Genomic DNA, 22,447 nt, shown 5'->3' on the forward strand with positions numbered 1-22,447 from the left:
TGACAAGGCAAATATTTGAGGAACACATCTCTTCCAGTAAAACTTAACAACAACCACCACCCCGCGATTCTTTAATCTACTTCTCATTGTCCTCTCATATTCTTCCCAGGGAATAATATTCCTTTCTTTTCCTAATACTAAATCTCTTAACATCATCTTCTCATCAGGGCCCTTTTTATAATAGGAATGACTGGGGGCATCTGGGGGGCTCAGTCGGTTAAGCGTCTGACTCTTGGGTTTCCGCTCAGGTCATGATCTTGCGGTTCGTGGGTTGGAGCCCTGCATCAGGCTCCACGCTGACCATGCGGAGCCTGCTTGGGATTCTCTCTCTTTCTCCCTCTCTCTCTGCCCCTCCCCTGCTTGCTCTCTCAAAATAAATAAGTAAACTCCAAAAAAAAAAAAAATTATAGTAGGAATGACTGAGGATTTCTCAAACTGGAATCGGTATGACAAAGCAGTTGTTTTCATTCTATTACCAAAAACTCTCACAAGTTAAGTGTTTCTCATCTTTAGATGTTACTGACTTGTAGCATGACAGGCCATGGCTATAGGGTGTCTCCCAGTAAAAGCTACACTAAGCCAGGAAAATAAGAAATAGAAGAAGAAGAATACAATAAGAAGAATAATATGATTCATATTATTTTGAGTAATCTAGCTAATTAGATATTTCCTTTCATTAACCCAGGCCATTTCCCTCTTTTATTATTTAGCTTCTCCAGGAAATTGCCTTAATCTAGATAAAAGTACTTACCACCTTAAGCTGTCTTCTCTTCAGCCCAGTTTACAAAGAATGAATAATGTCTGTTATCAGACACTTTTTTCATGTCTCATCCCTCTCAAGAACCTACAGTGGCTCCCATGTAAAGCTGACATCCTCCCTGCTAGCTTCTCTGCCTCAGAGACCTTGCCTAACTGAACCCTCTCCTCCAGCTAAGTCAGTGTCTTGCAATGCCTTAGATGTGGTTTTTAACACCCAACTCTGTCTTTGCTGGTGCTATGCCCAATTCCTCGAATACCCTCTATGGTCATCATTTCCTGCAGGTTTGTTTTAGGTCTCAATTCTTCTGTTCAACCTTCCCTTAAAAACCTCAGCCCACACTGCGTCTCCCACACTCCTCACTGTCGTACAGTGTAAAAGATGCCAATTTAATAACACTGATAACATTTAGCAAGAACTTACTTATTTTATAAGGCATGGTAGTGGAACTTAACATGCATTGTTTTATTTTAGCCTCACAATAACATTGAGGTAGGATTATCATTATACGTATTTCAAGAAAAGTCAACAATGTTCAGTAAAGTAGCAGGACTAGGAGTGAACATGTGTCTTTTTGACTCTATGACCTGAGTCTGAACTTTTCATCATTCTTTTATATGGCCTCCCATTTTATGTTGATTTTCATATTGCTTTTAGATATCTCCTCATCCCAATACTAAATTCTTGAAGATCAGATACTTTATTGGTTCAGTGTCTCCCCCCGCCAATATAAAGACAGCTTTTTACACATTAAAAAAGTCAACAAGAAAGTTTTCAACAATCATTCCAGTGTATCCAAGCAGTATTATTATACTATATATATATGCATGTGTGTGAGTGTGTATGTGTGTGTGTGTGTGTATACATATATATATAGTTATGATATTTAACACTTATAATCTGCTTGATACAGTCACTGTTCATTGATGTGAAACTCAGGTGATGGAAATTTACCCTTTCAACGCTGAAAAATTTATAAATACCAATAATTTTATAAGAAATGTATATTAATATATTCTCCCCTGACTTCTTATAAATATTTTAACCTTTCCTTATATTCTTTAACAAGCCCTTTTTGTACTTCATTGGTTTTGAAACTCTGTGTGTAATTTTTAATTTTTCCATTTTCTGCCTCTGCATTGGCTCACCAGCTGTCCCTTTCTGCTGACATTATTGGCTATTCCTCCCATCTTTCTAATTTCTTCCTACCCTCCTTCTTCTGGTTGACTTCTAATTTGATCAGAATTGGAAAAAAATAGATAGTCCATAGTTTTTAAAAGTTAAATGCTAATGAGAGCCAGTGAGTAACTAGGGGAATGGATTTTATGGCAGCCATATTAGAGCTGAGGCTGGCAGTCTCTGACTGATACTGACATTTAGACAGACAAAACACTACTATATTTGCGTTGGATTTGGTCCCCTCCTTACCTATTTTAGAAGGTTCTGAAAGAGCTAAACTTTCTCTACTTAGAACCCTCATATAGTTCTCAGTAGTTGCTTCAACATTGTGTGTGTGTGTACACAGATATACACACACATATACACATATGTAAATATATATGACATATGAGCAGATGTATTTTACCGCATAGGTATGTCTAAGGCTGTATATTAGCACATAAAGGACAGATAGGGATCATCTGAGCCACTTTAGAAGGGCAAGATCGATGGGGATCAAAAAGGCATTGTAATGAGAGGAGAGTAGGTCCTAAAAGCCACTTACATGGTATGCGTGCAACTACTTGGTTTCTTCATAATTTTCCTTCTTTGGAGATGCTGCAGGATGCTGGTTGGAGGAACTTCAGGATATGGCGGTGCCCCTGTTGGCATGGAAAAAAAGGAGAGCAGCAAGGGAACCTTAGGTCCTCTAGAATACCAACTATAACATGACTCTTCATGCACCGGGGCTAATTGCCTGCAAAAGGTGGAGCCAAGGGGAAAATACCAGAGACAATATAAGTGTTTCCTGGTGATCAAGTAAGGACACAGCTTAGAGAGTCTGGGGGGTAGAAAAGGTGTTTGGGAGGAAAAAACCTGAAAATTTAGGATAATGTTGAGTCTTTACAAAAGTAACAAAGCAAAGTGAGAAATGAGACGTGCCCTCTACTCCCCAAGCACGGGAAAATACTGCATTTTCTCAATCAAATGGATTAATACATCTCAGGACAATACATTTATGTTTATACAAAATCACCCTTGGAATTATTCTTTGGACTTTAAGATATGCTTTGGAATTGGTGAAGTGTTAAGGAAAAGAAAGCAAAAAAAAAAAAAAAGCTAAAAGGATGAGGGGGATTTCATGTCAGCCCAGTTAAAACCTGAGATTGTAGGGAAACCTCTCCTCATAGAATATGTCACCCCCCACTCAAATAAACATACTTGGATATTTGCATCCAGGTACATACTACTTTAGGGACCCTCCTTACCTAGAGTCACCATCTCATAAAGCAGGATCCCAAAGGACCAGCTGTGAAAGAAACAAAGCCATTTACTTAGTTTCTATTTCTGCCTTTCCTAAAGAGAGCTCATTTCAACTCTCAGAGGTCTTCAAATAAGAACCCTATAAAGAAGACAATGAAGGGGAAATTAAGGGTGTCTGATAACATAAGCAACGTAATTAGAAAGCACTGCTGCTCAATCCCCTTCAAGTCTAATCTCTTTGTGGACTGGCTTTATGTCTCCTTTCTTCTACATTTCACATTAATGGATGTTTATTATTATTTGCTACACTGTGTGTATATTTATGGAAACACACAAACACATCTACGCAAACAAAAAGAAATGACACTGTGCATCCTTTTCATCCTTTCCATTTCTTCCTGCTGAAATTCTAACCTTTATTCTTAGCACAAATCCCAGTGAGGCTTTAATCATTTATCTACTATTTCCTCAATAGCTCTAACTGCCCAAACCTAGGAAACACATTAACAGAGCAAGCGTTACACATAATGGGAATAGATATTTGCCAGAGCAATATGATTTGAGAGATGTATATTTCACTATTCTATAACATCATCATTAAACAAGCAATATTTCCCAGTTAAACTTATTACTCCCAGACCCCTACTGAAAAGCAGATGTGAGTGAAACCGCAGTGGAAGTCTTTTGATTGACTCACCATATTAACTGATGTTCTAAATTTTTTCTGCTGCTCACAACATTCAGGCTAGTAAGATATTCTATATTACCTCTCTGTGCTTCTCCAAGCTGCTGAATTATCTGGTTACCAAAAACCAATCATGATTCTTTACAATACTGTTTACGCCATCATATGTATCAATGTAATTATGTAATGAATTAAATATCAATGCAAAAAAAAATGCATTAGCTCCTGAAAACTAGGTTGGATGCTTTGAAAGTATTCTATAAAAATAAGCTGCTAAAAAGAAAGTGTTGTCCAATTGTGTGGGAGAGCCAACAGTAGAAAATTGGAAAAAATAATAATCAATGTCTGCAGTCAAATTGCTTCACAATTTTTTTCAAATTTCTCACTCAGAATCATCGCACGCAAAAACTCAAAAATAATGTATTATGAATGCTTTTACACAAGAAATACAATGTATAACTTCATTTAGGAGGTCCATCCTCATAGAAAAAGCCTTGGCCCTCCCCTAAAAGACCAATCAATACATACATATTTATATGTTTTAAGCCAAAATAAATTATTTGAAGTATGTATATTTCTTTTTATTTTAATAATTACTAGTTTAACAGCTTTTGATTAAGTGGACCTACCTCCTTCAGATAAAGGGGACTCTACTAGATTAAATCCTTGGATATTGGTATGAATAATCTTTTCATTTTTCTTTTCTCTTTCCTAATTATGGCTGCTAATCTAATACAGGAGTCATACTTAAAAAGACACTAAAAAGGACTGTAGCCAAATGCCCAATATGAGCTCTGTCACAAAACACACATTTCCCCTTGAGAGTCTGTCTGACTTCTAAATAGAGATTTCACATGTAGACATAACTGACAATAGACACAGTCATGGTCAGGGACTGGAGGACACCTAGGTCAAGAAGGGAAGAAGTCTGGGACACCTGGGTGGCTCTGACTTGATTTCAGCTCCGGTCATGATCTCACGGTTAGAGAGATCAAGCCCTGCATCAGGCTCTGCACTGACAGCAGGGAGCCCGCTTGGGATTCTCTCTCCCTCTCTCTCTGCCCCTCACCCCATCACGCTCAATCTCTCTCTCTCTCTATCTCCCCAAAATAAATAAAGAAAAAAGAAGGGAAGAAGTCCAAAGGGCAGGAACAAACCGTACACATCTCCTCTGATGCCAGCTGGTCTCAGCAGAAGCCGTTCTGGGGCGAGCCACTTGAGAGGTATGGGGTAAGTAGCTGGGATGGCCCCTCGGGCATGGACTTCATAAGCCAGGCCCAATCCACAGAGCTTAGCAGTAAGATCACATTGGATCAGGATATTCCTGGCTGCCACATCCCCATGGAACAGATGCTTATCCTGGAGAAATTCCTGTCAGCATAAGATAAAGACGGATCAGCTGTCTGAGGTCATGGCTCGAGTCACAGACAAGGAGAAACAGTCCTAGGAATCCTCAAAAAGACAAGGACATTTTCAACTCTGAACAAGCCTCATTGATAACGACATATCACTTCCAAGGCACTCTAATGAATCGCACATTTTTGCACTGTGTTTAGGATTACCAAACTGAACAAATAATCTGGATAGCTTTAATAAGGTTTGGAAAGTATGATCACCCGCTCTGAGTCAAGCTCTGACTCCTGCCTGATTTTACATTCCTCTCAGATAGGACCCAGCTAGCTATCAGAAAAGGAAGCCGGTTTCAAGTTTCTAGCAGCAATCACCCAAACAAGGTAATATATACACAGTGAAATTGAGTGCCATACTAATGAATTTACACAGAGCTTTATATCATCTCATTTTGTCCCTAAAATAACTAAGGTGAGTTAGGGAAATATCTTTGCGATAAATCTAAATGATTACGTAAAGCCACACCGTTTTGAGTGGTAGTAACCAGAACGAGGTATTCTAATTCATAGGAAGTACCACAAATTCTACTAATAATTCTCAAGCCAGGCTGCAGATAAGAATTAATTGCCTGAGGGGCGCCTGGGTGGCTCAGTTGGTTAAGCGGCCAACTTCGGCTCAGGTCATGATCTCGAGGTTTGTGAGTTCAAGCCCCGCGTCAGGCTCTGTGCTGACAGCTCAGAGCCTGGAGCCTGCTTCGGATTCTGTGTCTCCCTCTCTCTGACCCTCCCCGTTCATGCTCTGTCTCAAAAATAAATAAACGTTAAAAAAAAAAAAAAAAAAAAAAGAATTAATTGCCTGAGAGCTTTTGAAAAACACACACTTTCCACACCAGCTGTACTTAACCAAAATCTAGGAAGAGGAACCTGGTAATCTTTATTTTTATGAAGTGTCACAATGATTCTAGCACAGCCAACAAAGCATTTAAAAACTATTGCATCTGGATGATGCTGATTTGCTGCAATCCTTTCCCCCCAACATCAGGCTATTCAAGGGATAAGAAGCTGAAAATCTATACATGACCAAAGAGCTAGAGATTGAGGTCCATGACTGCTAAACAAGAATGACATTTAAAAAAAAAAAAAAAAAAAAAAAAAGAGGGTAAGATGGTCATTTCCAGTCCTTGATGATGAAGGAACCAGTGACTGGCAGTTTTCTGTCCCCGTGAGGCAAAGTTTTAGAGCAAAGAAATTATTAAAGAATTAAAGAATGTCGTGACTTTGTGGTTGTTAAAATTAAGAAAAAAGATAGTATGATATTGCCTTGTAACTGGTAATCTTGAACCTGGTAACCTGGTCAACGCATCCCCGTGGGGCACCACCACAGTTGTGGCTCAGAATACAAGGTAGGCTGTATTCTGACACCCAGACTTTATCAAGGGGACATACCAATTAGGCCTTCCAAACACTGTAGACAATATTCATTTATACATATATACTACTGCTCTTTCGCACCTCACTCCTTCTTTTCTAAGCTTTCCCAGATTCCATTTATATCCCTGGTACATTTCACATCTCGAGGGGGCAAGATATACCAAACACTTAAACAAGTAGCCTCACAGATGCTGATTTTCTATACCAAATGCTAATGTTAAACGCTATTATCTAAATAACTTCATAGAAATTGTCATCTAAATTTCCTGGTTAATCCTGACAAAGGTACATTTTTTTTTCTCTTAAATCTTGCTTTCTCTTACCTCTTTATCTAAGTTGGTTTAAAACGAAGGAATGATCTCACTGTTGTCCCTTCTGATATCTTCTCTCCCACTATTCCTTGTTCTTTTTGAAGTTTATATATTTCCTCTCACATTTGGTATCAAAACAAGTCTCCAACCAAACGTGTCCTGAACTAGTCTTTCTTGTTTTTCAGGTACAAAATTGTACACTTCCTTGTGGCTCTGCAGCCTTTCACCCATTTGGTTTCTCTTCCTGTGTCTCCTCCCAACTTGCTCATTATTTGCCATTTTATATCTCTTCATGTTAGTATATATGAGAAAGTAAGAATATAAAGCATCTAACTCTTGGCCCTGAGTTTTGACCTTTAAGATTGAGAAACCCTTGTAATGTCTATTTTATTTTTGAGACACAGAGACAGAGCATGAGCGGGGGAGGGGCAGAGAGAGACACACACACACACAGAATCCCAAACCATCTCCAGGCTCTGAGCTGTCAGCACAGAACCCGATGCGGGGCTCAGACCCACCAACCGCGAGATCACGACCTGAGCCAAAGTAGGACGTTCAACCAACTGAGCTACCCAGGTGCCCCAAGACTGAGAAACCTTTTAAAACCTGTCCTGTTCCTTCTACAAACCCTAAGTTGACTACTTTCTTCCCAGAATTACCATCTTGTAGTATATTATCTAAATAATTTCATAAAGAAAGAAGTGAAAACAATTTATCAGTGCTTAGGTTTCTGCCCCCTAACTTCCATTTGATTTTCTCTATAATGTATACCCCATTTGGAAATATAAATATTAGAAATATGATTTCAAACACCAGGCTAACAAGAAACATCCATACTATCTGTGGTCATTTTGCCCAGCCTTACCAAAGCCTGGAGGACCTGCCTTCCGATGTGATATACTTGTTTTTCTGTGAGATCATAGAGAAGGCCATCCATGGTCATCACATCCTAAAGAGACAAAGATAAAAGCATTATATCAGAATGACATGAACAGATTTGAAAAAAAAAAAAGAGAGAGAGAGAGAGAGAGACACAGAGATATTCTCTTTTTTTAAGTTTTAATTTAAAGTCTAGTTGGTTAACATATAGGGCAATATTGGTTTCAGGTACAGAATTCAGTGATTCATCATCCACATATTACATCAGTGCTCATCACAAGTGCCCTCCTTAATACCCATCACCCATCAAGCCCATCGTCCCCCCCCCCACCGCCCCACCGCAGCAACCCTCAGTTTGTTCTCTATAGTTAAGAAGCTTTTATGATTTGCTTCCCTCTCTTTTTTCCCCCTTCCCCTATGTTCATCTGTTTTGTTTCTTAAATTCCACATATGAGTGAAATCATATGGTATTTGTCTTTCTCCAACTGACTTATTTCACTTAGCATAATATGCTCAAGCTCCATCCACATCATTGCAAATGGCAAGATTTCATTCCTTTTGATGGCTGAGTAATATTTCTTTGTACACACCACATCTTCTTTATCCATTCACCAGTCAATGGACATTTGGGCTCTCTCCGTAGTTTGGCTATTGTTGATAGTGCTACTCTAAACATTGGGGTGCATATGCCCCTTTGAATCAGTATTTTTGTATCCTTTGGGTAAATACCTAGTAGTGCAATGGCTGGATTGTAGGGTAGTTCTATTTTTAACTTTTTGAGGAACCTCCACACTGTTTTCCAGAGTGGCTGCATCAGTTTGCATTCCCACCAACAGTGTAAGAGAGTTCCCCTTTCTCCACATCCTTGCCAACATCTGTTGTTTCCTGTGTTGTTAATTTTAGTCATTCTGACAGGCATGAGGTGGTATCTCATGGGCTTCTTTTATTTGTATTTTCCTGTTGATGAGTGGTGTTGAGCATCTTTTCATGTGTCTGTTAGCCATTAGTATGTCTTTGGAAAAATGTCTGTCTTCCGCCCATTTCTTACTGGATTATTTATTTTCGGGGTGTTGAATTTAATAAGCAGAGTTCTTAAATGCAAGTATCAAGGCAAAAGAAAAGATACAAAAACATAGGGACTAAGATTCAAGGAGAGGCTAATATCAGAGATTCTCAGATATGCAGAGAAGTACAATGATTTACTGGCCTGGAAAAACAATACAGAATGTAGATGAATCACAGAATGAAAGAAGAATAGAATAGCAGGTAAGAAAGACAAATATATATAAGACTATCCCCTGGATAAAGCAACAATTTTCCTGGGATAGTGTGTGTGTGTGTGTGTGTGTGTGTGTGTGTGTGTGTCAGAGAGAGTGATAATTAAGCACATTAATCCAACACATCATCATTGAACGCCTAATATGTGCCATGTTCCATCTTAGGACCTCAGAACACAAGAGGGAGCAAAATAAACATACCTGCTGCCTTCCGGATCTTACAATGTGACAAACACGTGTGAATCATAATCAAATAATCATGTATAAATATATGCACCATGAAAGTCATGGAAAATAGCACATGATGGCGACAAGAAAAGATCTGAAGGATGAGTGGACAATGACTATACAAAAAAGAGAAGGGAGAAGTTTGGTGTAATGAGGAAAGCATGTTCCAATGGTCTAAAATAGAGAAGCATAATTGTTTTGAAAATAGAAGCTAGTGAGGTTAGAGCAGAGAACAAGTTACAGATGGATAACCTCTTAAAAAGATTTAAACGCCTAAAGACTTGCACATCATCCTGTTTGTACCTCGTTGGATGAAAACAGGGTCCCTTTATCATACACAATTAGTAGTAAAATAATCAGTCTATTGAGGAGGCTTGATTAATATTGAACTTGTCCATTGGTAAGTGAGGAACTAACTAGGAAAATGCAGCACTTCAGAAAGACGAATATATAGAGAAGTAGGAAAATTGTAAGGAAAAGAACTTGCATTTTAGTCTGGAAATTTCTGAACACTTAAATTTTTTTTAATAAGAATTTAAAGTACAAAAACTTTCAAGCTGATTTCGCCTCATCCACCCTGGCACACTAGAGCACTGTTACGGAATAGAAGACACACTTAAGACTAACAGCAACAAAATTACAAGCAGTACTAACAAGGGTTTTTACATGCATAATTTCTGTTAATTTTCATAATAATTTATTTTTATCCCCATTTTACAGATTCAGAAAATTCAGGCTCAGAGAGGTGGCCTGCCCAAAGTCACACAGCTAGTACGATGCAAAGCGTAGAGTTCATATTCTAATCTGCACTGCCCAATCTGGTAGCCATTAGCCACATGTGGCTATTTAAAAGTTTATTATTTAAAATTAAATAAAATTAGCAATTCAGTTTCTCAGTCACATCAGCCACATTGCAAGTGCTCCATAGCCGCATGTGATTAATGGCTACCATTTTGGACAGAGCAGATATAGAACATTTCTATCATCATAAAAAGTTCTATTGGATGGTGATACTCAGTCATTCTGTTATGTTACTATAATGTCTCTCTGCTTCATCATTTGCCAGGCTAATTGACATGTGAACAGCTAATCAGCCAGGTCAAGCCTTTCCTTCCTAACACCTCTACGCTACCGCTTACCCGCCGGCAGGTCCAGAGAAAGCTGAGCAGGTCTCCTTGGGCCACATCCTCCAACACCATATAGAGTGGCAGCCCTTCTGTGCAGCAGCCTTCCAGCTGTACCAGGTTCTTGTGCTTCCCCAAGTACTGATAGAATTGGATTCGCCCTAAGAAATCCTGCACCTCATAGAGCCCAACTGGTTCTGTGGAGGACAGGAGAGCGATGGGAAGTGAGTAATCAGAACATTACCAATAAAATGGGAGGTATGAGGGAGGAAGCAACCTCAGATGGCAAAGCTCCAAAGGAGAGTAAGTATAGACAAAAAGTAAATAGAAAGGGAACTAATTAGAAGATAATCCTCAATGTCACTGCTTTTTTGTCAAAGCTAACATAGAATCATAGGTTTTAGAACTGGATAGGCTTTCATTTGCCTAAATAGACAAGTGTTCACATTCAAATATGATCACTGCCTAGGCCTTTTGATTAGTATTCTTGCTTATCCTATCCTTGTTCTGTTGTATCTAGCCCCTATTACTGGCCCATATGAAAGAAAAAAAAAGGGGAAAGAGGGAGGGAGGAAGAAAAGAAGGAAGGAAGGAAGGAAGGAAGGAAGGGAGGGAGGGAGGGAGGAGGAAGGAAAGGAGGGAGGGAGGAAGAAGGAAGGGAAGAAGACAGTATTAGGGAAAGTGATAGTGCAGAAAAAGAAGGAACAACTTCAAAATCCTCATGCAAGTAATATCCATATGAAAAACTGACTTCTAGCAGCCTCAATAAGCAAGCTTGAGCTAGGGAAGGTCCCTAAAGAAAACATTTCGGCCTCAAGTTTTCACTTCCTCTTCCCTTCTTATCCTGCACACAATGGTGATCCCAGCTATCTGTTGATTAGTCTTCATGTCGGCAAGCTTGTCAGCATTCACTGTTGAGGGCTCGCAGTGGAAACGTGAAAAAGGGGAAAGGAAGTCAAACACTTCTCCTTTTACCTTTCAAAGCCTTGATGACAACACTCTTTGGCTTAGCAGGGTCCCCAGTGTACATCTTGGTTCGATAGATGGCTCCATAACTACCACTGTGGATCTGCTCCAGAGAATCACAGAATTGCTCCCGGGGCACTTGCAGCTTAGCCAGAGCATGAGTCATGGTTTGTAGGAGGCTTTCCACCGATGTCTCTTTAAGTGGCACAAACACGCTTCCTCCATGACCTGCTGCCTCCAAGCTTAAGCCCCTAGATGGAGGCACAGGGGCAATGCCTAGAACGAAAAGATGATACCAACCACCGGTTCCCTACCCCAGGGACTCCAGGAGGACAGAACCTGGAACAAACCGGCAAGGAAGTCCCTTTGGCAATTTTCTCTCTGCCCAATGTGAGGATAACTTCTGAGTCTTCTCTGTGAACCAGCATCAATACCAACCTTTCTAGAATATTTATAATAACCCCATTACTTCTAAGACAACTCAAGATGGATCTCTGGAAAGTGGCAATGACATTTCCTTTCTGTCTCTCTTGGGATTATAGTTCAGTATAAGTATAGCATGGAGACAATTAAGGAAGTTCCTGAATAGGTACTCTACCTCCAGGTACTTAAAGGTAGTGGTAGCTACCAGTAGGGGCTATTGATTAAGTCGATCAAATGGCTTTTAAAGGTGGAGAGGACGGTATGGATAACTCCTCAACTCCAAGCCATGGTTATTCTTCCTCCCTTAAGATGTTCCCAAAGTTAAGTATTGCATATTTCCTATAGCCTCAGTCAAAAAAAAATCTTCTGGTATTTTCCCCTTTTCTTAGTCAACTTTTCTCCATTGGAAACGAGAAATTCATTCTTCTCATTAAATCTCCATTCATTCATTCCATCTATTCGACAAATATCACATGTTGTGTGCCAGGCATTGTTCTAGGTGTTGCGAATAGGCAAAGTCCAGATTCTTATGATTACCCTCTAATGGTAGGAGAAAGGAAGCAGATAATAACAAACCAGGTGATGAGTGTTATGAAGGAAAATAGCAAAGTCAGAAACACCAATGATGCTATTTTACATTTGAAGGTCAGGAAAGGGATTTCTGATAAGATGACATTTAAGAAACGCCTGGAAGCAACTAAAGAGCAAACCATACTTGTATTGGGAAGGATATTCTAGACAGAGGGAACAGTAAGAGCAAAGGCATCAGGAAAGAAGCATGCCTAATATATTTAAGGAAGAGAAATGAAGTTAGTACAGCTGGAACCATATGGGATAACTGGAGAATTATATGAGACAAGGCCAGAGAGTGCCCAAGTCATGGAAAGTCATTGAAAGAATTTTGGCTTTTCTAATTCTAAAAAGAAAAAACATTCTATTTTGTTTCAAGGAGAGAATGGCCAGGACTGACTTAGGCCTTAAAAGAATAATTCTGCTGTCCTGTGGAGAACAGACCATAAAGGGATAGTGGTAGTAGAGAATCCAGTTAGGCGTGCATTACAAGGATCTACGAGAGGTGAGAGCTGCCTCGGTTTATCCTGAAGATAGAGTTGACAGGATTTGCTAAAGGATTGGACATGGAATGCAAGAGAGAGACGAGTCAAGGAAATCTTCAAGATTTTAGACTGAACACATAGAAGACAGGGCTTGCCATTTACTAGTAGAAAAGACGATTGGGGGAGAACATTTGTGAGGGAATTGCAGGGCCTTTGTTCTGGGCATATTACAAAGATGTGCATTGGATCCAAACTACAAAATGGGTGGTTTCACATAGGAATCTGGAGTTCAAGGGGGACTAGACTCAGATCAGAGAAAGTGTTTGAATCCATAAGACTGAAAAGGAGATCGTTTAGGAAGTGACTGTAGATTTAAAAGGAAAAATGAAGTGTTTCGAGAAGGAAGAGGTACAAAACTGTGTCAAATGCTTTTGACAGGCCACGATGAGGACTCAATATAGCTGTCAGTGGTGATCTTGGAAATAATTGTTTTGGCAGAGTGGTGGGGATAAAAGCTTCGGAGAATGTGACAAGTAGAAGTCATCAGAATGAGTTTAGACAACTCCTTTGAGAAGTTTTTCTGTAAGTGAATTCAAAGACAGTGGGGATAAAATGTAGAGAGGGATTGAGGACCAGCCACTATACAGTTTCTGATCACTGTCAGGAATTTTTTTCCTTCTTTTCACCCTTAGTTTCATGTGAGCTAAATCTCTCGCATTATATGCTTCAGGACAGGACATCATCTCCTACTTAACACTTCAGAGACAGCTATGAAGGCTACCCCTCTTCATCACATAGTCCAGGAGCACAGAGCAGGGCTGGGATGTATTACATAGTAAAATGTCATCCTTCAAGGCTGGTAACAAGGCCTTGGGCTTTACCTACTAATCTTCCTTCCCAATATGTAGACACTCACATGGCCAAATAGTTGATAGTGCAGTAGGAAAAGAAGACAGAAACAGGCCACATGAGGTTTCTCTTGCCTATTGTAGTTTCAACTACCAAGCACATACTGAGTTGCTACTCATGACTTCCTAGAGAAGAGCTCACCTCCATTCAACTCCACAAGAGGGGCCCCAGACCTCCTCTCCCACAGTGGGGACCTCACCTTATAGACGTGGGCTCACTGACACTTGGGTCTTATTTTCTGTAATCTCCATCTTCCCTGAGCCTCTCCCCAGCCCCACTTTGAGTTTTACCTCGGAGTCCAGGAGATTGTTGTTGAGCTCTTTGCCCTCTGATAAAAAGCCACAGGATGACCGCAAGAAGGATGAGGAAAGTGCCCACCAGAATGGTTGGGATGATGATGATCTCATACTGCTGCTCCCGGACAACTGGGTAGGAAATCAAGCAGGAAAAGAAGAGATTGAAAAAGAACCCCAATCTGATATTCACTCAACTTCCCCTATCCACCCGTTCTCAGCTCCTCATACATGAAATGATCATCTCTTCCTTCTTCCCCTCTACTTGCATACAGTGGAACCACTACAGGGAGCAGCTCTCTAATCAGAGACCCCAGTGTCCCTGCTTCTCAGCCTATCAAGTGTGCTCTGTGCCTCATCTTCCATTTTTCCTGCTGGGGTTAAGGATGCAACATCTGGATCTCTGGCACTTGCCCCCCTCTTCAAAGACAATGACCTGGGCACTTGGGTGGCTCAATCAGTTAAGTATCTGAATCTTGATTCTGGCTCAGGCCATGATCTCATGATTCATGGGACTGAGCCCTGCATCAGGCTGTGTGCTGACAGTGCAGAGCCTGCTTGGGATTCTCTCTCTCCCTCTCTCTCTGCCCCTCCCCAGCTTGAGCACTCTCTCTCTCTCTCTCTTTCAAAATAAATAAATAAGCATTAAATAAAAAAGAAAATGACCTCCTGTGTGCCCATTCCTTTATCAACACCGTCTTCATTTCTAGTAGAAGTCATCTCATCCTCCTTCTAGAATCTGTTCAGACCTTAGTCTCTGTCATCCTAGAATCAGAAGATAGGCATCTGCGGTGTTTGTCCTTACCACACAGCTTGTCACTGAGACTGCATTCCAATAGCATTCGTGCCATGACCCTCTCATCTCAGCCACACAGCTGTCCACTTCTATGCTTGGCCCTCAGAGAATGCACAGGGCACCACTGAGAAGAATTCCCAAGGACTGAGTTGTTCTAAAAAACATTAAATGGAGCATAGAGAGTTTTAAGACACCTCTATAGATCATTAGGTATTAAGTACATGACTACCTGGAACTTTCTGAGTCATCTATTCATCTTATCCATCTGCCTGATACTCAAGTGTGAAGAACTTTATTTTTTCCTGGCATTTTCCCTTTTTTCTATTATAGAGGAAGTATAGCCCTGATCTGGCTTCATCCTTTTATGCCATTATTTCTCAAATTATTTCAAAGGCTTCCCTTCTACCCAAGACCGCTGCTCCAATGTTTGAGTCCATAGTACCTGTCTGAGCAATTGTGGTCCACAGGCAATATGGGAATGATTTACCTGCCCTATGATCCTAAGCAGGTTCGGGGTGCCTGGGTGGCTCAGTTGGTTAAGCATCCAACTCTTGATTTTGGCTCAGGTCATGATCTCACAGTTTGTGGGATGGAGCCCTACATTAGGCTCTGTGCTGACAGTGCAGAGCCTGCTTGGGATTCTCTTCTCTTCTCTTCTCTTCTCTCTCTCTCTCTCTCTCCCCCCCCCCACTCTCTCTTTCTCTCTCTCTCAAAATAAATAAATAAACATTTTTTTAAAAATCCTAAGCAGGTTTAATTTTTTTCTGGGTATTACTTATTTTTTAATTGGACCTTCCCCTGCCCTTTATATATAGACAGACACAGGCATTCATTCTAACAAGTAGATAGATTAAAGGGATTATTGCAACCAAGCCATCTTCTTTCTCTTTCTAAAACTATATATATACATATATATGTATATAGAAAATAATAAGGTATTTTACCTTATTTTATATTTTATATTACCTTATTTTATTTTATAATTTACCTTAATTTATATTTTATATTTATATATTTTTACCTTTATTTTATATAAAATAATAAGGTAATAAGGTATATTATATATATATATATTTATATATATATATATATTTTATATCATATATATATATATGAAATAAGGTAAACTGATATACCATAAATATCTTTCTCCCACCCCGTCATTCTCCATTTATCCCAGTCCCAATTCTCCTCCAAGTAAACGGTAGTTCTTAGTTTCTTGCTTATTGGGCCACAGATGCTTTATGTACATCACTTTTAATTCTATATCATCAGCATATATTTGAAATTACACCTCCAAAAACTTGGTTCTTTCTTTCTGAAGAGAACTGGTGGTTACCACTCTTTCATATCCATCTACAAACCTTATTTTGCCCTTGGTAAACAAGAGTCTTCCCTGGTTCTAGTCAATGCTGACTGACCTGGAAAAAAAACAGTGGTGGTTTTTTTTTCACTGTCTAGGTGATCCTAAGTTTATGATCTAGTTTTGCAGTGATTTGATAACGAGGTAAAACTTTATGAATCAGAGCTGTAGCTTATATAATATTATACTATATTGTACATATGTGCTATTCACCATATTAGGTGGTCTTTTACTACATTGTCTGTTGTGCTTTATTGTTGGTCCTAATAACCACAATGTGACTTATGGAGGCAGAGTCACTTAGTGCTGGAAACACATACAAAGAGACCTTCCAGTTCCAGCCACACCCCCTTTTCACTCTTCTTTATGGGGAGATGAGAGTTAAACAGTTTTCTTACCACCCAGAAGAAAGACAGGTGTGTGGTTTGTTGACAAAAGCCCGTGCAAACAGAGGAGTAGCCAGGAAGAAAATAGCACAGAGGAGAGGCACCTGCTTATCTGTGGGCTTGTACCTAAAAAGGGATCTATGCACTCAATGAATTATAAGATAGCAACATCCATCTCATTTGGTTATAAGCCAAAAAGGCAAGGTGAAAGGTGGTTGAGAACGTTTCCACAATTCCACAAGACCCCATGGAAGGAAAAGCCCTGGGATGGGGCCAGAATCAGAGAGCCTCGAGAAGGTGGAGAAGGAGATCTTAAATAATAAAACACTGGCTCAGTCAGGTGAATTCAAAAGCCATTTGAAAATTTCTCACTGCCATTCTCATTCTTGTTTTCCTTTCCTCTTACTTCCCTTTCAGGGCATTATCAGATGTAATTGTGTTCATCCAGGGAGCAGCCAGTTAAACGAGTTTGGCTCTCTGGGGAATGTTCTGTGAACATAATCTCTCTTAACCACAGTACCAGTAAGAAAAAGTCAGCAGCCAGCCCCGACTTGCGAGCTCTGCCCAGAAGCCAAACCACACACCCACTAATACATAGTGAAGGAAGAAATGTAAAGGCCTGTGTGCACATGTATCCTCACTTAGAACTGCTCATGGTGGGCCAGACTCAACTACAGACACGTGGTCAAACATACCCGCACCCAATGACTCAAATCCACGCCTAGACCCTGGCACCTACATATCACACTTATTACAGGGCACAGTGTGGTCATTTGGATACAATATGACCTTCTATTACATTTCCTGAACAAGGTTCATTTGTGTGTAATTTTATTTGCGCATGGATACTTTAAAAAAAATGTTTTTAACATTTATTTATTTTTGCAACAGAGAGAGACGGAGCATGAACGGGGGAGGGTCAGAGAGAGGGAGACACAGAATCCAAAACAGGATTCAGGCTCTGAGCTGTCCGCACAGAGCCCGACGCGGGGCTCGAACTCACAGACCGTGACATCATGACCTGATCTCGACCGAAGTCGGCCGCTTGACCGACTGAGCCACCCAGGCGCCCCTGTGCATGGATACTTTAAAGAAGCTAGGTTTATTAACAACTAGAAGCCCAATGTGATCAGATGCTGGAGCAAGGAAACAAATGTATAGGGCTATGGTGAGGCCCACTCAGTAGATAGTTTTTGTATGATAAGCTCTTTCCAATTATTACAGTTTGGCTAGAGACCTATGGAACATACCACATGAGTCTAGAATTTTTAAGGTGTACACACCCAACCATACCTACCCACATATGCATGGAAGCCTACACTTACCTTACCACTTAGAGCCCACCAAAGCATTTATATCAGAAGATGCTCATATTTGCCCGTAGTGACAATATTCCTCTCTACATCGCTCTCTTCTCTGCAGTTTATATTCAATTACCACACGACTCTGCCTGCCCAGTGTGTCAACGTGAGAAAACACATGCCTTGGTGCCCAAACCTTCTAGGATAACTTTTCCTATTGGTTAGCTTCTAACCTATGTATTAGAAGAATGTTCTTGACCATTTCTGTACAATATGACGAATACTCTATCCCCTTCTATTATATCTAGACCATTTTCTGACTGTGTTAAGAAAAAATATATAGGGGCGCCTGGCTGGCTCAGTCGGTAGAGTGTGCGACTCCTAATCTTGGGGTTGTGAGTTCAAGGCTCATGCTGGGTGTAGAGATTACTTAAAAATTAAATCTTCAAGGGGTGCCTGGGTGGCTTAATCAGTTAAGTGTCCAACTCTTGGTTTCGGCTCAGGCCATGATCTCACAGTTCATGAGTTCAAGCCCCGCATTGGGCTCCATGCTGGCAGCATGGAGCCTGCCTCAGATTCCCTCTCTGCCTCTCCCTCTGTCCCTCCCCTGCTCACTCACTCTCTCTCTCTCTCTCTCTCAAAATAAATTTTAAAAAATCTTCAAAAAGAAAAAAATAATACTGGTTACTGCTTCTTCTCCTTACCTAGACTGTAAAATCCTCATGCATGTAAAACATTACCCCACAGTTCTCTCCTTGGTACCATGTATCACTAGGTTTTACTATATTCAAGCCACTGGAATCAAGGATCTAGAAAAGTTGTGAAATTGTTTATTCTGATCATTCTATTCGGTGGCTGGAACATACGTACATTGGCTGCCTATAGCTTTCACATACCTATATCTACAATGCCAAATCCCCTCAGGCAGGCCTCTCATTAAAACAATATTATTTCCTCACTTGTGGTTATCATTCTTTACTTTCTCTCTTCTCAGTTGCTTCTTTCTGTCGGCGTATTGAAAAGTGTAGCTCCCTTCTTGAACTGAGAACCGAGAGGAGGAAACAGCACGATGAAGAAAGAGATACAAAGGAGTATGAAATGGGGAGTACAGTGCAGCTCAAATCTTCGCACGATTAGAGTCTGGAGTCGAATGACTATAACTGAAATTAAGCTAACTATTTAACGTAAACTCTCCAAACCCTCACGCATAGGCATGATGCAAGCATAACGCCTCGTCCCCTCTCTGTCTGTTTCATTACACACAAAGACAGTTCTATTTCCAAGAATAATGCAACCCCCACGAGCCACACCTCTGTCCAGTGAGCACAATAGTCTCCCAGATATGATCAGCAATTACCCATGGGTGTCCAGAAGAAACTCATCTTACCAAAATACATCTACAAATAGAACTTTATTTGCTTATGATTATTATTTTATTTATTTATTTTTTGAATATGAAACTTATTGGCAGCTTGGTTTCCATACAACACCCAGTGCTCATCCCAACAGGTGCCCTCCTCAATGCCCATCACCCACTTTTCCCTCCCTCCCACCCCCCATCAACCTTCAGTTTATTCTCAGTTTTTAAGAGTCTTTTATGGTTTGGCTTCCTCCCTCTCTAACTTTTTTTCTTTGCCCTCCCCCGTGGTCTTCTGTTAAGTTTCTCAGGATGCACATGTGAGTGAAAACATATGGTATCTGTCTTTCTCTGTCTGACTTATTTCACTTAGCATACATAACACTCTCCAGTTCCATCCACGTTGCTACAAAAGGCCAGATTTCATTCTTTCTCATTGCCAAGTAGTATTCCATTGTGTGTATAAACCACACTTGCACCCCAATGTCTACAGCAGCACTTTCAACAATAGCCAAACATGGAAAGAACCTAAATGTCCATCGGTTGATGAATGGGTACAAACAGAACTTTAAAAATTAGATACATTCTCCTGTACTCCGACTGCCTAAGTGTTGTGAGAAATCACTTGACTGATCTCCGTATAACATCTGGTCCCATTCCCGTAAGATATGGTTAAACGTTACACCAGCCTCCACCCTCAACCTTACCACCTGTGTATCAACACAAATGGATCTGCCAGTCATGTTGTTTTTATAAAGACAAGTGACCCACCCACTCAGATGAATGCCATACTGGGTAAGGGAGTTATTAATAGCTATGGACCTTGGGGCAGGGGCCCCAAAGGCTTTGGGTGAGGAGAGTAAAACATACAGAGGTAGCAGCCCCCAGACTGAGGCAGTTTGCCTTCCAGCTCACTCCCCTCTTCCCCTCCCCCTTCTTCCTCATCCATGAGATGTCCTAGCAAAACAAACAAAACAAAACACCATTTAATGGAATGAACGTGTTAAATTGGAAATGAGATCGAAAAGAATTGCTCAGATCTATCTACAGGATTCCAAAATTAGTCTTTAACATTCTGAACAGCAAGCCGTCCTTCCTATTTTCAGCTCCAATAAACATATGTCGAGCAACTATAATGTGCCAGGTGTGACGCTAGGCACTTTCACACAACAGGGAAACTGAGGTCCGAAAAGGTTAAATTTGGGGGGCACCTGGATGGTCCAGCTGATTAAGTGTCTGACTTTGGCTCAGGCCATAATCTCGCAGTTCACAAATTTGGGCCCCACGTTGGGCTCTGTGCTGACTGACAGCTCAGAGCCTGGAGCCTGCTTCTGATTCTCAGAGCCTGGAGTCACCCTCTCTCTCGGCCCCTTCCCCGCGCACACTCTGTCTCCGTCTCTCTCAAAAATGAATAAACATTAAAACATTCAAAAAGATTCAATTCTGAATAAGCCCAGGTTAAAACAAAAACAAAAACAAAAAAAAAACCAGCAAGCAAATGCCACAGCAAGGTGTCATGCCCTAGTCTTTTAATTACAAACCCAATATTCCTTAAACCACTTTACTGCACATCTGTACTTGTCACTCACATGGAAGAAGAAATTATGTCCGAATCCAAAAGAATCATAGAAACCGTAATGCAGAAACCAAACTTCACCAACAAATGCAACAGAATTTGGAAAGCACAGGGGAGGAGAATCTGCCTGTTAAGTGTGTGCTCCAAGGTCTTAGAGGGCCACAGACAATGACTGCATGTCTGTCTTCAAACTGTATCCAGAAAATAAAGGTAGAATCAGAAACTTTCCCCCAGTACTCCCCAGATTATGGAATCTTGGATCATTTTCTTTGTCTGTTCATTTTCCTGGATTTGATCTCCATCCTAAATCCCTTTTTGAGGGAAAGGGTCTAGTTTCCAGGACTGGCGATCTCTCACTGTGAGCATGAAGGTCCAGAAGGAGCTAGAACTCCCAGGAGACAGGGCACTGGCCTGAGAATTGGGAGCACCATGCAGCGCCCAAGGCCCCACCTTCCTCCTGAAGCACACTTGCCAGAGGACAAAGAGTACAGGCAAAGGCACACTGGAGAGGTGAGCCTCTTTCGATCCAGAGGATTTGACTAGTGTAGACAACTTGCCTTGTGCCGGGTGATATCTCCTAGGGTGGATGAGGCAGAGAGAAGGGGAGGTCACCCAGAGGGAATCCCTTGTCCTCCTGTTCTCCTCAGATACTGAAGGATTGTGATTGTTCTGATCCTCCCCCTCCCACACCTTCCTAGAGACCCAGGGCTTGAAATGCACTTTGAAACCATTAGAAGAGAGGCTCCCATGGTGCTTGGGAATCCTGACCTTATTTCAACAAAGGTCTTGTAATAAGGAGACTGAGTGTTACCAGCTTTTCTTCCTTATTTTTTTTTTAATGTTTTATTTATTTTTGAGAGAGCGCAAGCGGGGGAGGGACTGAAAGAGGGGGACAGAGTATCCGAAGTGGGCTCTGAGCTGACAGCAGTAAGCCCGATGTGGGCCGATGTGAGATCATGACCTGAGCCTAAGTCAGATGCTCACCTGACTGAGCCACCCAGGCGTCCCAGTCTTCCTTCTTATTTTAACGTGTCTGCAGGAATTCCTAAAACACATGTACAACCCAGTAGAGATGAAGAAGCCTAATTTGTATCCTGGAAGCTCCCAAAAAATTTGCTTTGGAGAGGAGTACTGTGATTGCAAGACAGACAGGCCCCTTAACATCTAAGTAAGAATCGCAGTAACACTACCCACCCCATGAGGTTTTTAATATGACTGCAGAGATTAATTTTAGGTCCTTTGAGGTGTCACCCAAATTCAATACATTTTATTTTTATTATAATTATCATTCTGTTTTTCACGTTCTCAATTCCATAATTCTCCATCTACCACAGGCAAACCTCAAAAACCCAGAAATGATATATCCCAAATTAGACATTATCTTGCTGATTGTTTTCTCTTCCCGAGATTACCAATCAACAATTTCCCCAGCCCAGAATAAGGGTTCTCTTTTTTTTTTATTTTTATTTTTTTAGTGTTTATTCATTTTTGAGAGAGAGGGAGAGAGTGAGAGTGGGGGAGGGGCAGAGAGAGGAAGACACAGAATCCGAAGCAGGCTCC

General features: G+C 40.7%; 1 protein-coding gene across 1 annotated transcript in view; it reads right to left on the reverse strand.

The window, feature by feature from the left end:
- Nucleotides 1-22,447, reverse strand: part of STYK1 (serine/threonine/tyrosine kinase 1) — a 45,444-nt gene that overhangs the window by 2,138 nt on the left and 20,859 nt on the right. Inside the window, exons 2-9 of the mRNA XM_049627093.1 lie at nt 14,914-15,058; nt 14,106-14,240; nt 11,438-11,704; nt 10,478-10,659; nt 7,820-7,903; nt 5,026-5,234; nt 3,184-3,224; nt 2,481-2,577 (exon numbers count right to left, since the gene is read on the reverse strand). Of these exons, the coding sequence (XP_049483050.1) occupies nt 2,481-2,577; nt 3,184-3,224; nt 5,026-5,234; nt 7,820-7,903; nt 10,478-10,659; nt 11,438-11,704; nt 14,106-14,240; nt 14,914-14,959 (1,061 nt within the window). The 5' untranslated portion in view covers nt 14,960-15,058. The remainder of the gene's footprint in view (nt 1-2,480; nt 2,578-3,183; nt 3,225-5,025; nt 5,235-7,819; nt 7,904-10,477; nt 10,660-11,437; nt 11,705-14,105; nt 14,241-14,913; nt 15,059-22,447) is intronic.

The sequence above is a fragment of the Panthera uncia genome, chromosome B4 (genome assembly GCF_023721935.1).
Source record: "Panthera uncia isolate 11264 chromosome B4, Puncia_PCG_1.0, whole genome shotgun sequence".
In the NCBI taxonomy this organism is placed as follows: domain Eukaryota; kingdom Metazoa; phylum Chordata; class Mammalia; order Carnivora; family Felidae; genus Panthera; species Panthera uncia.